This window comes from Arvicanthis niloticus, chromosome 3, assembly GCF_011762505.2.
Source record: "Arvicanthis niloticus isolate mArvNil1 chromosome 3, mArvNil1.pat.X, whole genome shotgun sequence".
NCBI classification, from domain to species: Eukaryota; Metazoa; Chordata; class Mammalia; order Rodentia; family Muridae; genus Arvicanthis; species Arvicanthis niloticus.
This window is the reverse complement of record NC_047660.1, coordinates 18,977,884-18,994,180: the sequence shown is the minus strand read 5'-3', so window position 1 is coordinate 18,994,180 and position 16,297 is coordinate 18,977,884. Positions and strand designations below refer to the sequence as shown.

At 40.6% G+C, this 16,297-nt stretch overlaps 1 protein-coding gene across 1 annotated transcript in view; it reads right to left on the bottom strand.

Annotated features, from left to right (window-relative positions):
* Positions 1-308: 308 nt before the first annotated feature.
* The window catches only part of Ednrb (endothelin receptor type B), a 31,026-nt gene continuing 15,037 nt past the window's right edge, over positions 309-16,297 (bottom strand). The window contains exons 3-8 of the mRNA XM_034498245.2: positions 9,160-9,272; positions 8,823-9,027; positions 7,416-7,565; positions 6,475-6,608; positions 5,634-5,742; positions 309-2,929 (exon numbers count right to left, since the gene is read on the bottom strand). Coding sequence (XP_034354136.1) covers positions 2,795-2,929; positions 5,634-5,742; positions 6,475-6,608; positions 7,416-7,565; positions 8,823-9,027; positions 9,160-9,272 — 846 coding nt within the window. The 3' untranslated portion in view covers positions 309-2,794. The remainder of the gene's footprint in view (positions 2,930-5,633; positions 5,743-6,474; positions 6,609-7,415; positions 7,566-8,822; positions 9,028-9,159; positions 9,273-16,297) is intronic.

Below are 16,297 nucleotides of genomic sequence, written 5' to 3'. Positions count from 1 at the left end.
ACCCTGAAGGACGGCTACATATGTGTGATCAGAAAGTGATCAACCCTGAGGGATGGCTACATATGTGTGATCAGAAAATGATCAATTAACTGTGAGGGGTGGCTACATGTGTGTGATGGGAAAATGATCAACCCTGAGTGATGGCTACATATGTGTGATGAGACATAGCAAGATCACCATAGTGGCATTTAACTTCAGTTTCACTCCTTGATAATCATGTGTTAACATAATAAATGTTCATTTACGTCATCCCTACCCCTTTGACAATGGACGTAGGGTTTATGAATGGATAGCGAAAGATCAGCTGCTCTTTTAAACCATTTGACTGTTTATTGGTTTTGCTTACACAACAAGAAGTTAGCAACTACACAAGCTGCCACTTTAAGTGACCAGAGCAAAACAAAACACAATTCTTTTACATGGCTTTATTACAATTGCATGTTAGACACAGCACACCCACATTTTGATGAAAACCGTGTTCCTTTGGCCGTTGCACATTATCAATACTGAAAAATGTTTGCACACAGACCAATGATAGCAGTGGATAACGTGGGAGAAAACAGGCTGAAGTCACGAATCGCTCGCCCGACCTCTAACACCCTTTTGAACACTATTTTTATGCATTGCTATATTAGGCAACTTAAATGTTAAAAAATATGCTTTAAATTAGATGGTACCTTCTCTTATCTTGGCTTTAATTATGCAAAGGCATCATACCACCCTTGGTCTGTATGCTAAAATTTTGAATAAAAAAACCACTGCATATAGTTTTACTGTATATTTTATGTGAATAGTATCGTATGACAATTCATAATTTGGCAGGATGATTACTGCCCATGAAGAGAGAAGGAACACTTGGGTTAAACAAGGATGTTAGGACTCAAGAATTTAGTACACAACAATAAAACCAATCTAAAACTTAGTAAGAATTAAAAATATGTTCTCGCTGTGAAACTACTGGGGACCCAATAACTAACTTAAAATTTAAGATCTGGGGTGTCCTTTACGATTAAAAAGAATTTGTAGAAAATTATAGCGAGAAACCTATACACAAGAACTGTAGTTGACTCCTGAAGAGAGTCATGTGGCATGCCAGTTCATATTGTTCTTTGTTTTTGACCTCATTGTCCTGTTTGGGTTTGTTGTATTGTTACAGTGGATTGTGGCAGAAACCTGCATTCTTAGTTCATTTCCAACATGTGGCCTGGGTTACGAAAAGAAAAGAAAAGAAAAGAAAAGAAAAGAGAAGAGAAGAGAAGAGAAGAGAAGAGAAGAGAAGAAAAGAAAAGAAAGAAGAAAGAAAGACGGAAGGAAAATCTGCTTTATTTCAAGACAAGGTTAAAGCTCTCGGGCTTGATTTGTTCTGGAGTCACTCTGAGAACGCTGCGCTGTGTTCTGCTGGAGCTGAACCAGGACCTTTCACACTGATATGACGTGGCAGTGACGAACACAGGGCTAAGAATGGGAATCTTTCCCCACGGGCTTCCTCCCCGCCCCACCTCGTTTCCTCTCTCTTCAGTTTTCTCTTGGGCATTCTTTCACACGCCGCTCATCCGGCGTGAACCTAAGGCACGCTGTGGAAGGAGATTAGAAAAACTAGACAAGAATGCGCAATGAGGAGGATCTTGCAGACCCTGAAGCAGTTTTAGAAAATGCAACACGTCCAGAACACCTTTCTATTGGCTATTTTCAGAAATAAAATAAAAAAATTGGTAATAGGCCTCCAGAAGAGCTGGTTACAGTGACTACTTTCTATGACGTTAAACGATGGTATTTTTAGCTATCATATTGTGCCGCGGACCATTTTCTCTACAGCACGGCTGAAAGGATGCTCCCTGCTTATTTGCCATGTGGACACTGCACCAGGCAATTCACATTCTGTCTATAACCGGGTTACTGGCATCTCTTTGTCAGAAAGCTATGAACGCTGGGACCTGCCCTTTGTTAAGTCGTCTACATGTAGTGCTTATAGCTAATAGCTAAGTATTTACAAATGATGAAGTTAATCGAATGGAATTTAAACTCCAATCATGAAAGGATGTTTGAAAGAACTTTGACAAGATCATAGGTAGTGTTCTGTTTTGTATCTTTCTGCAGAGTATGTGTGAGAAGTCTCAGACATAGCAGCTCACACCTTCCCATGTTTCCTCTGTGACATTTGCTCGTATTTGAGTGTAAGGAGCCTGATGATTTCAAACATCTAAGCTCTGTCTCTCCTTTTCATCTTCTTCCCCACATTTCCATCATTTCAATGTTTGTAATGACTAAAAAAAGTATACCAACCATACTGCTTTCTCATTTACATATAGTTACAATCGGATTAGTGGGTATGATATTATGTATATACATTTATTAGTGGTTCCTTTTAAGTTTCAAGTTGAGCAATTGAAACTTTGTTTTAAGAATTGTTTTGCAATGTCATGCTTTTTTAAATCCAGATTCATAGGATTGGATAATAAACCCCTGAACAGAACTTTGGAGTGAAGTTCTCGTTTTTAAATGTAAGTGGCGTATGAATGCACTGGGGGCTTTTAAGAGCTCTGTTGAAGTGCTAAGAATCTAAGTGCTTCCCCACCGAGGCTTCATTCCTTCCCAAGGCTTTCTTAGGTTGTAAACAGCCTGTGAAATATCAGGTGTTGAAAGTTAGAACAGTTAAAAATAATCCCTCTCACACACATGCGTGCACACCTTTCTGCTAGCACGGTTTTCCATTTGGACTTGGCAAAGGTTTCATTTTGTTTTAGTGATATCTGTCCGCAATGAGGACAATGAGATTCAGCGAGTGTTCTTTCCTTCAAGATGAGCTGTATTTATTGCTGGAACGGAAGTTGTCATATCCGTGATCGTTAGCTTTGAACTTCAAGCAGGACTGCTTCTCCTCCAAGGACTGTTTCTCCTCAAACGTTTGGCACCAGCAGCACAAACATGACTGTATAAAACAGAACGGCCATGACATGCTTACTCAGGCACCGGGCCACCGCTCTTCTCTCACTTGGGGCTCTGACTGTCCTTGCAAGTGTGGGATTCCGGTTCCCTCTCTTTCCATGTCCCTCCCTTCCCCCTTAAAATGGAGATACAAGATGGCACTGTGGGTAAAAGCACTTTGCAAGCCTGATGACATGAATTTAAGCACTAGAACTCAAGGTAGAAAGAGAACAGACACCTGAAAATTGTCTATGTGCACGCACACGCACATATGCACATGCGTATACAGACACACACATAAACACACACACAAACCTGCACACATACACACCTGCACACATGCATGCAGACACATGCATAGATGCACACACACTTGCACACACACATGCACATGCACGTACACCTGCACACCTGCACACCCACACACATGCATGCACACATGCACACACACATGCACACCTGCACATACTCATGCACATGCACGTACACCTGCACACCTGCACACCTGCACACCCACACACATGCATGCACACATGCACACACACATGCACACCTGCACATACTCATGCACATGCATGCACACATGCACACACACTTGCACGCACATGTGCACATGCACACACACACATGCACACATGCACACACATGCACAATGCACACACACATTGAAACACTTATGCATCATGTGATGAATACACACGTTGCATTCACACAATAGTAATAAATACAATTTTAGACATTGAAAAGGCGATCACATTGGTGGCATGTGCTGATTTTTTTGCAACTACGAAGTACAAAGAAGAAAAAACTTATGGAATTAACAGTAGTTAAGAAACAGTCACTAATTTTTTTTAAGCGTATGTGTGTGTATGTGTGTGTACATGGATGCATTCACACTGCACAAGAGGCCAGAGGAGGATGTCTGTTGTTTCCTTCTATTGCACGCTCTCCTTTATTCTCTTGAGGCAAGACCTCCCACTGACCCTGAAGCTCACTGTGTCTGCCGAGCTGACTGATCAGGCTGTCTTTAGGATCTGTCTCTGTCCTGTGCATAGGCAGATAAGCCTGGCTTTTTACAGGGGTGCTTGCGTTTGAACTCATGTCCACAAGCTTGCACAGTAGTGTTCTTTCCTGCTGAGTCATCTCTTTAGCCCTGAAAGCCACTCTTAAATTTTGACAAATTGTCTTATTTACTTGGAAAGCGATTCTTAATGTGGAACAACCGTGAAAGTCAAACATTTTCCCTCTAGAACACAAATATTATAATTGCACACACGCTTGTGTTCAGACTTACGTAACTAGTGTACGTGCCCCATAATCGGCTTTTTCTCACTTGACGCTGACATATATTTCTCCCCATGCCAATGAGTTTAATACTGCCTAGCTAATTTTTAAGGTACATGTCACTCTCGCATGCATTTTCGATATTGTTATGCAATAAATTTATAAAGGATGCAAGCACCTTAATTCTATTTTTCTACTTTTCACTGGAGTTTTTAAATTTTTACAACTTTGTTCAGCCTGTTTGTTTTATGATGGTCTAAGGGTCTAAGGAAATAGGTTTTTTTGTTTTGTGTTATGATAAACTCTATGCTCAGGGAAATAGCGGGGATTTTTTGTTCTATAAAGAAAGGAGTTGATTTGGATAAAAGTTCTCCTCCATCACTAATGTCCAAGTTATGAATGGGCAAGGACATTTTCAACTATCTTAGTGTTTACCATGAAATGAATTTTGGTTTTCAAATAATGAAATACCAGGAGCAGTGTCCATTCTCTTGTGAGGGGAGGCATATTTTACTTGGTGTTGCATTATTGAAAGAATGCCTGAATAGATGAATGGGTGCCGTATCGCCAGCATCGGAGTTAAGAAGGTACACTTACATTCTACGTGGAGCAAGTTATTGCCACTACACATCACACAGAAGGTAGAAAGGGTGGAGTAGAAATGATTTTAATTTTTTATACTTGCTATTTGTGTGTGTGTGTATGTGTGCGTGTGTGTGTGTGTGAGAGACAGAGAGACAGACAGACACACACACACAGAATGAGAGAGAGGGAGAGAGAGAGAAAGAGAGAGAGAGAGAGAGAGAGAGAGAGAGAGAGAGAGAGAGAGAGAGATTTTGTGATGTGCTGGAGGTGGCCATGGAATGTCCTGATCCTCCTCTACCTTATCTCCTTAAGACAGGCTCTCTTACTGAACCCGCAGCTAAGCTAGTGTCCACCAAGTCCCAGCAATCCTATCACTAGAATTACAGACATGTGAGCAGTCACACCTGATATTCTCCCCCTGTCCCCCCTCTTTGGTGATTTGAGATAGGACCTTACTTTGTAACTCAGACTGGCCTTGACGCAGAGACCTGCTGACCTCTGCAGACCTCTGCCTACCCTCACCCAGCATGGCATGCCTCACTTTCTCATCAGTTCTGGACACCTGACCTGGACCTGCCTGCAGAGCAAGCACCCTTACCCACTGAGTAAGTGGTACCCACCCTTACCCATCTCCTAGCCCTTGGCTTTATACTGACAAGGATTTATAAGCAAATATGTTCTATAGTGCAAAAGTGATATTTAAAAATATCACATACATTGCAAGGCAGGGAAAATTAGCAATTTCCAGCTCTTGCTAGATAGGAATATTAGTGTTCCTTTTAAAGCCTATATTTGATGTTAGATCACAGGAAACATTTTGTTTTAGAAGAGTCTCTTACCTTAAAGCAGTTTTTGAATCTTTTGCTCACCAAATACAGAGCGATTGGATTAATGCAGGAATTCAATGAAGCCATGTTGATACCAATGTAGTCCAAAACCAACAAAAAGCTGCAAGAAACCCAAATGTGTCCTTGAGGTTTACAGTCCCCCAAGTGTGTATTTAATGCACACCTTTGTGTCTTTATGAGAAAAACTCAAATCACCCACATGCAATGATTTGAGTTTAACCACCAATCTGCCAGCAGGTGCCTGTCTGCCTCCCTGCCTGCCCGCCTCTCTCTGTCTGTGTTTGGCATCTCCACTGCCCTCTTCCTCCTTAATCTCCCAAATGCAGCTTTACTTTTAAAAATAAGATTCTCATTTGGAAGCGACGAGGCGTTCAGAAGAGAGAGGACTGATACGAACAGTGATGTCTCGGATCTGACACTTCTCATCTTGTCACTCATCATTTTGACAACTGTGCCCACATTCCCAAGGTTTTCCCAGTCCCTCTAATTTACCCATCTAGAGCAGGAGTAAAGCAAAAGTTGGGTGTCTTAATTGGCCTCTGTGGATAAGAAAATAATATTCTTTTTGCCTGTTAGACGGATTGATAATGGAGAAACACCTGACAATTCCATAGTTATTTCTATCCTCTTTTTTTCAATCTAAGTTAGCACAGATGACTGAGTTTCATACATCATATTATGACATACATGTTTTCACATACATGTCATTGCACCTTGTTCTTTATTATACCTTTCTCCCTTGGCACCCTCTCCTACCCTCTCTGTCTTCCCCCAGTCAGATGTCATGCCTCCTTTCATGTCAAGTGTGTTCCACTGTATCTTCTTTTCTTACCTCAGAAGTTCACACCTGAGAGGATTGCTCTGGTCATACAGAGTGAGCTTCAGAATCCTGCTGAGGTGAAGGGGAAGCCAGCAGAGGGCAAACACGAGGACCAGGCAGAATACTGTTTTGGCCACTTCTCGTCTCTGAAACAGAACCACAGGTCCTTATAAAACTAGCACATAGTCTCCTCAAATAGATATTTAATAGCATTTACAAAAATGAAGACTTGGGGCAATGAGCGTTCAATTAGATAGTGTGAATTAGAACTAAAATCGCTATGGATTCATCTAAAAGTCAGGGTTTGGGGGAGTGGGATGGACAGATGGCTCAGCAGCTTAAAGCATTTGTTTTGTAAAATAAATAGAATTGATTACTAGTTCCCCAGTAGTGGTTGATGACCATCTATCACTCCAGTTTCAGAGAATCTGATGCTCTGACTTTGAACTATTTGAGTACCAGGCATGTAGTCCACACGCACACATGCAAAACATTCGTATACATACAATAAATCTAAAAATATATTGTAATACACTGCGTATTTGTGTGTGTGTGTGTGTGTGTGTGTGTGTGTCTGTGTCTCTCTGTGTGTATAACTGGACAAGTTTGTACAGGTCCTTACTACTATCATTTGAGAGGCAGAAACAAAAGAAGGATCTGAAATTCAAGGTTATCTTAGGCTACATGGTGAATTCAAGGCTAGCTTGGGCTAATTGAGATTCTGTCTTAAAACAAAACAACAAAAGGCAATATAGATATAGTCTCTAAATAAGTAATGTAACATGGCTTTTTTTTGTTACAGAAAGACAATGAAGGAAGTGAAAATATGTTCTAGTGTTTCATATGTAATAGCGTTTAATCATCATCATATTCATCATCATCACCATCATCACCATGACTTTCATCTGACCATAATTATGGCTATGCTCTACTCGATTCTTCCATTCTCTTACCTGCTTTAAGTGATCATTCAAAGCAATCTGCATGCCGCTCTTCTTTCTGAGCATTTCACAGGTCATCAGGGTATAAAAGATTGCAGTGATGGCTAGTGGCAAGCAGAAGTAGAAACTGAACAGCCACCAATCTTTGGCTGTCTTGTAAAACTACGGGGAAGAAAGAATTTTATGATTAATATCGTCTGCTTAAAAAAAACCCATATGTATCAGATGTCAGCTGAAAATAAACTATTCATCAAAGAAAAATGATTCTGTAACATCTTCCACATATGTACTGTCTAGAGTTTTGTGGCCCATATCTACTGAACACACAATTAAAGGCCTGCATTAAATGAAAGAATGTATTTCATTTCTTCGGGATAGTATAGTAAGCTGTAGGCACCTGAGGAAAATTCCTATGTGTAGATAACACTGAATAACCAAATATTTCAAATTTTAGGTATTATTGGTATTAAGTATCTAAACTATTATAATGTTTAGGCGATGTTTTCCCTTTCTGTTAAGTGTGTTTAGTGTGAAAAATGGGTATAAGGAGATGTGTACTGGGCCATTTAAGTCAGCAGCATATACAAGAAAGGTCAGTTAAGAAAGTGCCTGTGAGTCATACTTTTCCTGTGCGTGTTTCTACTGTTAAACCTTCCAAAAAAACCTTATTGATCCAGATATGTTTATGTTGGAAAGAATTTTATGTCCTCAATGTGGTATTCCCCTTCGAGTAAACAACAACCTCCTTCTCAACTTTCTATTAGTGACCCACCTTGTTCCTTTACTGATTATTGAATGTGTAGTTAATAAAGTTTATGTACTCTTTTACATGTAAAGTAATAATCCTTGGTGATAGACAAACCAACCCCCTTTGTATGAACAAATCCTATTAAAAATAAGTTTTATATTTAGTAACTATCTTTTTCCCATTTTTTCCCTATTTTATGATCAGAAGTTCTTTAGTAGGTGGCCAAAATTTGATATTATTTTGAAAGACAGCTTTTCTTTTAACGTCAGAGATATAACGGTCAGGCTGCCATTCCAAATCCACTAAAATTAGGCAACTTCTATCTAAACGCCTGTTAAACCATCTGCTTCTCTGACACTGTTGGCTTATCTTGTGTAGATTACACAATAATAATCAATCCTGTGGGACTTTAGACACAAAAGTCATAAAGTCACAGCTATTCTTGTCGGAACTTGATTTATCTGGATCCCCAGGGTATTCTTGGAGAAGTAATTATCCTGACTCTTGCAGGTTGGGTCATTAGTGATGGTTAACCTCACAGTCTTGGGATCCAAACTCTTAATTTATGCCAAAGGTAGTAATAAATCAATAGCTTACCAAGATGGGGAACTAGGGGAAATAGTTAAATATTTATAAGGAAAGTGCAGAAAGAACAAGCAAAGTGAACTTACCTGCATGAAGGCTGTTTGCTGAAAGGGATTAAGCATGCAGACCCTTAGGGGCTTTCCTTTGTAGTCCGACGTAATCATATCAAAACCTATGGCTTCAGGGACAGCCAGAACCACAGAGACCACCCAAATTAAAACAATTTCTACTGCTGTCCATTTTGGAACCCCAATTCCTTTAATTCGACTCCAGGAAGCAACAGCTCGATATCTGAAGATATAAACAGAATGATTTCTCAAGCAGGTAGAGCTTGGTTGTATTGAATTGCATAGTCTAGCTCCTAAGTGACATAGTAGTTATGTGGTGGGTTCAGATCACCTTGGCCTAAGAATGGACTCTTACCTGTCAATACTTAGAGCACATAGACTCAGCACGGTGATCCCCACAGAAGCCTTCTGTATGAAGGGCACCAGCTTACACATCTCAGCTCCAAATGGCCAGTCCTCCGCGAGCAGCTGCATAGAGGAGATGTGAAGGTCTGTTACAGAGATTTTCACAAGCCCGCCTCTGAACTGATCACTCAGTGCTGGTGATTAACAGCCAGAGGAAGGAAGAACTGCCCTTTGAAAAGCCCCTGTGCCCAATATAGAACACATTGGAAGCAACACAAGAGCAGCCGGTTTATGAGATTCATTATGTGTAGACGGTGGCCCAGTCAGGGTCTCCTCATAAAGGCCGATGCCCCAGTTGCTTAAAGTCCCTTTATAACAGTGGTTCTCAACCTGTGGGTCGTGACCCTCTGTATGGGGAGTTGAAGGAATCATCACAGGGATCACCCAAAACAGTTGGGAAATGTGGATGTCTAAATTATGATTCATAACAGTAGCAAAGTTAGAGTTGTGACATAGCAAGAAAGAAAGTAAGATTATAGTTAGGGCCGGTCACCACACTACGAGGAATTGTTTTAAAGGGCCAGAGCATTAGGAAGGTGGAGGACCACTGGTTTAGAGAATAGAACCTGCCCATTTCATAACGCTTCAAAGCTCAGGTGATGACCATGTTCAAAATGCTAGTTTATTAAACAAAAGGTTAAATAGTCTTGGGTGGAGAAGACGGGACTGGCCCCACTCTGTGGAGAGCATCATGAGCGCCCAAGGTCTTGTTCCTATCAGTAGTCTGTTTGCTTTACTCACTCAGCTGGAGTAGCCACATGGCGCCTAGGATGGGCCAGGTGTATGCCTGCTACAGGGCATCTGGCTTACACTACTTTTAACCCCCAGTCTTCTCATTACAGATGGACATGTCCTCTCTCACCTCCCTCAGGACTTGCTCGGATCTCCTCTCTCCACAGGACCTACCTAGATCACATTGGTCCTCTAGCCACTGACCAGACCTTCCTATCTCCACCCTCCTCCCCTCTTCCTTTTTATTATAGTTCTTACCAACTCTTAATGCATATAAAAGTTACTTTATTGCTTGTTTAGTTTTTGCTGTCCGACTCTGTGAAGTGTAAGACAGAGTATGGGTTCCTCAGTTGCTTCCAATGGTGTCTGACACACAGCAGATGCTTGGCAAATGTTCATGTTGCTGAAACACATAGGTCCTCAGCAGAAAGACAGAGTTCCTTCTCTTTCCATATTTATACACATATTTCTCTTTATCTGGCTTCAACGACCGCTATTAAATGTACCTGTTTTCCTTCTTAGACCCTGGTTGAGCCACGTTGGTAAAGGAATCACTTTAGGTAAACATCTGGATCTAATACTCATGAGATTTTGAAAATAAAGAAAAATATTTATAATCTGTGGGGTTTGAAAAACTCTTTAAAAAATAACCTTACAAAAGTGAGAGCTATTCTGAAACACAATTAGAAATTTCTTCCCCTTTACTGGCAATGGAGACTCCGGTGAGGGTGTCAAGCTCAATGGATTGTTCTGTGGCTGACATGGTGGCACAGACGACAGTCTGTGTCTCATTACGACCGAGATTGGAAGAATGAGCATGAGACCAATTTAGTTTCTAAATTGGATATGAATAGTTACACAGATACTTGGGACAAAGGTTGGGAGACTTTCCACATATGTACTTAATATAGGGGTTTGGAAGCTTGCAGGGCTGGGCACATTAACAAGCCGTAAAGGAGGGGCCAGTGCAAGCCAGTCACTAGTGTCAGAAAGGTAATAAGGAGTGGCAAGGTCTGGGGTAATCTTTATCTAATAAGCATCAGATGCTATTTGTTAAGGAACCCCAAATATGAAAAATTTCTAATTTTTACAGAGAAGTCAGAAATTGAATTTTTATAAGAAATCATGTAATGTACAAAAGATACCAGTTAATCCATGTTTTAAAAGACATTATTATATTATGCTGTATTGACCAGATTCTATTATCTATATTATAGCTTCTGAATTAGTAGATTAACTCATGATTAGTTAATTCATTCAACCAATGTGCATTGAATATCTGCCATAAAGACTATTCTGAGCACAAGGCAAGCTACTGGTTCCTGTAGAGCGTACATATAACAAGGAAGATTAAAAATACACCAGGCTGGGCAGTGGTGGCGCACGCCTTTAATCCCAGCATTTGGAAGGCAGAGGCAGGTGGATTTCTGAGTTCGAGGCCAGCCTGGTCTACAGAGTGAGTTCCAGGACAGCCAAGGCTATACAGAGAAACCCTGTCTCAAAAAAAAATAAATAAATAAAATACATCAGTACTTGAGATGATGTCCAACAGAAGTAGCCATATTTTGGGATGTGAGGTGTCTTCTCAATAAGCTTCTCAGTAAGATGTCTCTGAAGAGACAACACAAGTCTGTAGTTGGTTTAAGTAATGGACATACCATCCAGAGTATGCTAGGAAGAGAACAGGAAAATGGTGTAACATTATTTTAAAAATGTAACTTGTTGCTCAGAATGTGTTTAAGTGGGGAAAAGACTGTACCTCTGTACAAAGTGGTGGTGGGCTGGGCCATGTGCTGCCATGATAACCAAGCCCTCTTGGTGAAATTAATGGATTTTATTTTGAGAAAACTTAAACTAAGCATGTTACAGGTAATTTACAATTTTGGTTTTCAGAACTGCGTATTCCTAAATGGGACAGCGGGTATCCACTGGTGATAAGAATTCTGGAAACTTTGACTCTGTAAAAACGTGTGAGGCTACCAGTTTTATGCCTGTGATCCGCTCTTAGATCATCTACAACCATGACTGGAGGGGCATCTCTGCCCTTAGCTCATCTACATCCATGGCTGGAAGGGCGTTTGAGGTCCTGAAGTCCCCCTTCCTAGTTGTTACTTTCCCTGTGAACTTTCTCTGAGCTTCTATTTCTTTGTTTTCAGTTTGTACTGCGTATTAGTCACCTGACTATTATTTGGATTTTGCATAAAAATACAGTGAGCCAGCCAGGAGTTCTGTGACCCAAGGTGGGATGGTTGGAACTTTCACACCAAGTCAGACACCAGAGGGATACCTGAAACTTCAGGAATCCTGTTTGTCCTGGAGATTTCTCAAGATTTTCTTCTATGGGGGGAAATGGGCACAAAACTCTTGTGAGCAGTGAAACTTCTGAACATCAGTGTGCTTTCGATCTGAGCCAGTTGTGTGAGCTACCTCAGCACTTGGGGCCTCGGAATTCTTTCTTCCCATTTGTATTTGGGTTCTTGGGTTTCCTACACAGGAACTTGCACAGCAATTTGGCAGGACTCTTGCTTTGAGGGACTATGAGGAACCACTGGGTTTACTCTTTTGTTCCTCTGCAAGAATCAGTTATTTTGTGTGGTGTGTTTTGTCTGTCTCCAGGTCCCAGTCAACTCCAGTTTAGTCCTGAATTGTAGCTCTCAGCTACGGTTGGACTGGTTTCATTTAGGAGCCTATTAAAAGGAAGAATGGTCTTTCTTAGTAACGTTGTTTGTTCTCAGTATACTTCAGGTTCTGGAAAATGGCTCAGAAGCAGGACTTTCGGTTATCACCAAGCAATCAGGATTATTTTGCAAGCTAGACGGCGAATGGGAAGGAGAATATTATGGCTCCTTGTTACTTTATCAGAATGAAGCTGCTCAGTGCAAATGCACCGTTTTGGTTCAGCAGGCAACAGCTCCAAGATGAAACTTCTAAATTTACCAGTGGTTCTGTCACCACGGGTTTCTCAAACAGTGGTGGCAATTGCTCTGACCTAACTTTCACTCCTTTTGGGCTGGTATTCAGGTTTCCATGAACATTATAGTAGCTAAATAAACCCAGTGGTTCCTGAGAAGGCAAGAGAGAATATACACCCCATATATCAGATCCAACAACGCGCGAGCTCCTGCTAGACCACAGGCAGTCAGAGCTCCCTAGGGCAGAATCCAAGTGAGTGTAAACAGAGGCAGATTGCAATGCGCATCAATAGGACTCCAACAGGAGGAAAATGAAAACATCTTCAAATGTAGAGGATTAAATAAAATTATCGAGAGGAACCCTTGGAATATTTGAGATGTGCATTCCAGTGGCACAGAGATTCTAATCTGTGGCTTTAGAAAAATAAAAGATAAACATGACTTTCATCAGCACAAGTGCTCCTGAGATAAAAAGGAAGTGACAGAAAGTGAGTGGTACTCTACGAAGATGGATCTCAGAAATAGAGGAAGTTTCTCTTAAAGCTTACAACAGCAGAGACAAGGCAGAGAATTTGAAGACCAACAGAAAACAGTACTACTCCCTCAGAATGTCAGAGGGAAAATGGAAAGAGTTGTGACAAGTTCCAAGAGAATGAACATTACCCTTTCTTCAAAAACAATCAATGCCTTCATGGTGAAAAAGAAGACATGGGAGAGATTAAAGACTGTCCCAAACTGAAGAAGCCACAAAAGTAGAAAAACGAGGTAAGAACCATATCAGCCCAAAGGCATTCACCTTTTCACCTTTCTTTGTTATTAAACTTCCAGCCTTGCTATATATCAATTGTACAAAGCAATGTAATCCACACTGCTATTTCCACGTGTGTATATCCTATACCTTGACCATGTCTAGATCCTTCTACTCAGGATCCTCTCCCATCCATTACCACTCCCAGTTGTTCAAGTTCCCCTTAATTCTCTCATCCCCCCACTTCCCTCTCCCCATCTCTAGTGCCCACAGTACAATCCTGTAATTGAACAAGGTTTGCTTAGTGGTTTCTGTGGAAGTGATACTGGATTGGTTTTGTGATTAAATCACTCAGGAAATATTCACCTCAAGAGAGACTTCAAGGATGACACACTTCAAAGAGAACAGGATCTACCAGAAAGACAGTGAAAATGGACCACGCTTTGAAAAGAACCATGTCAAGAATCTTTGAAAAGACGCCAATGTGGAATAAGATATTTTATACTACTTTGCTTCAGGTAAGAGTAGCGTCAAGATCAGGGTCCAGTTTCAACCATATTAATGAATGTATGAGAGATTATTACAGCCACCCCACCACAGAGAGACCTGACTTTAGGGAGGGAGAGCTCAATCATTGTCTAAATTATTATTGTTATTGTTATTATCATCATCATTATTAATGTATATATGTGTGCGCACGTGTGTTTACATGTATGTGTATACTTGTCTCTATATTGGAGAGCACAAGATTTCCTTGAACAGGATGGAGATAAAGGTAGCTGTGAGCCATTGCAGGTGCTGGGAACTGAACTCACACTCTCTATTAAGACCAGTGAGTTTGAAAAAAATAAAAGATAAATATGACTTTCATCAGCACAAGTGCTCCTGAAATGAAAAGAAAGTGACAGAAAGTGAATGGATCTAAGAAGATGGATCTCACAAATAGAGGAGAGCTTGGGATGGAAAAGGTACAGGACCTCACGGATGAGCCAACAGGTGTTCTTTTGCAGAAGCATTCTTGGAAAACAACACATTCTATCTGCAATCGTAAATGAAAATTACTACAGAATGAGAAGATTTAGGAAATCCATGCAGATATTTGCTAAGACTGTACAAGGCTGAGTTATTATAGAGGATCTGATACTAATGGAAAAATTGTGCCTGATGTAACCAGAACTTTGATGCTGGGGGATGTCATGCTACCCCTTTGGAGGTAATTATACAAAACAAGCTACTACTACTTCTTAACTACTGAGCAATCACTTAGGCCTCGTTGAAAACTCTTAAATGAGTGGGGCAGTGAGTGGGCTATAAAGTGAGTAAGTAAAAAAAAAAATTAAATGGAAAAAAAAAACACTGTTAAATGAAGTCCTAAATTTTATTCATGAGTTTGTTTCCAACCAGTGTTCCCACAGAAGTCTCATTATCAGTTTAAGGTTTGAAACTAAGACCTCAGGTCCTAAAAGGAACAATGGCCTTGGCGCTTTGAAACAGGGTAGAAGCTAGGATGGTCTACTCACTGCTCACCTGGATTTTAAATATGTAGTGATTAAACCTTGACTGTATCGCGCCTGAGTCAGGTTCACCCCATCACAGGCCGACTGAGCGACTTAAGACAAGCAATGTGATTGTAGACACTTACAAATTCTCTTCAGAAGCATTTCTTCAACAATGGGCTAAAACTATATATGATTTCAGCTGCTTCATTACTAACACAGACATTTGCCCAATCTATATTCGTTTTTGTTTGTTTTCTACTCTCAGAACTAATCACTATGATATTTCTTTCTTACTCTTGAAGTCATTTGCATTGACAACCCTTTGATCAAAGTCTTGCCAAACCTGGCCTAAGCAGGGTATTTTACTCACTGTTGGATATGTTACCCAGAATCCCTCTTGGCTCATGACTATACTAGCTTCTTGAGTTTTACTTGTAGCTAATTTTTAATGGTTCCTAACTTTTCTGGAGGCTATAAGAGAATAAAAGTGCTGTCCAAAGTAACATACCAAGTGAAGGTATCTACCCAAGAGGCCACGCATGACCAGCTCATACTTTTAAAAAGATTTAGTTATTTTATGTGTATGCCCATGTGTGCCTGATGTGTACATTATTTGCCTGTGGAGGCTGGATAAAGGCATTAGAAACTTTTGAAATGGAGTTGTAAGTGATTGTGAGATGATTGATGAGGGACTGGAATAGATCGCCAGTCTTCCCTCCAGAAGAGCAGTGTGTGCTCTGAACTGCTGACCCAACTCTCTAGTTTTAGCCCTTGGGTTTTCTTTTCTTTTTCTTTTTTAAAAACTCCTCCGTGGAGAAGCTTTAGTTCTGCTAAAGACTCTGGGGAGAGACATACCCCAATCTTGTTCTATAATCAAAAGGCTGATTAGATTTTCTTTTCTCAATAAGAGTTTGGCTAAATTTTATATAAGGCAAAGCCAATATTGCATGGCCCTGTCTTCCAAGACTACCTTGGTAAAAATAGTAACTGCTCCTCTCCTTTTGTTTGACCTATAGAGGACTCAGTATTTGATATATTCGGGGTTGACAGTCCCCTTTATTTTAAACATTTAAAGGTCACTTCATCTGATGACACCCATCACCATGGTTGCAAAATATAGAGGAATTGACCTGGAACCTGCCTCCCTACAGACTAGCTTTCAAAGTGCAGTAAGGTGTTATGTGGGCTACTGGGGGA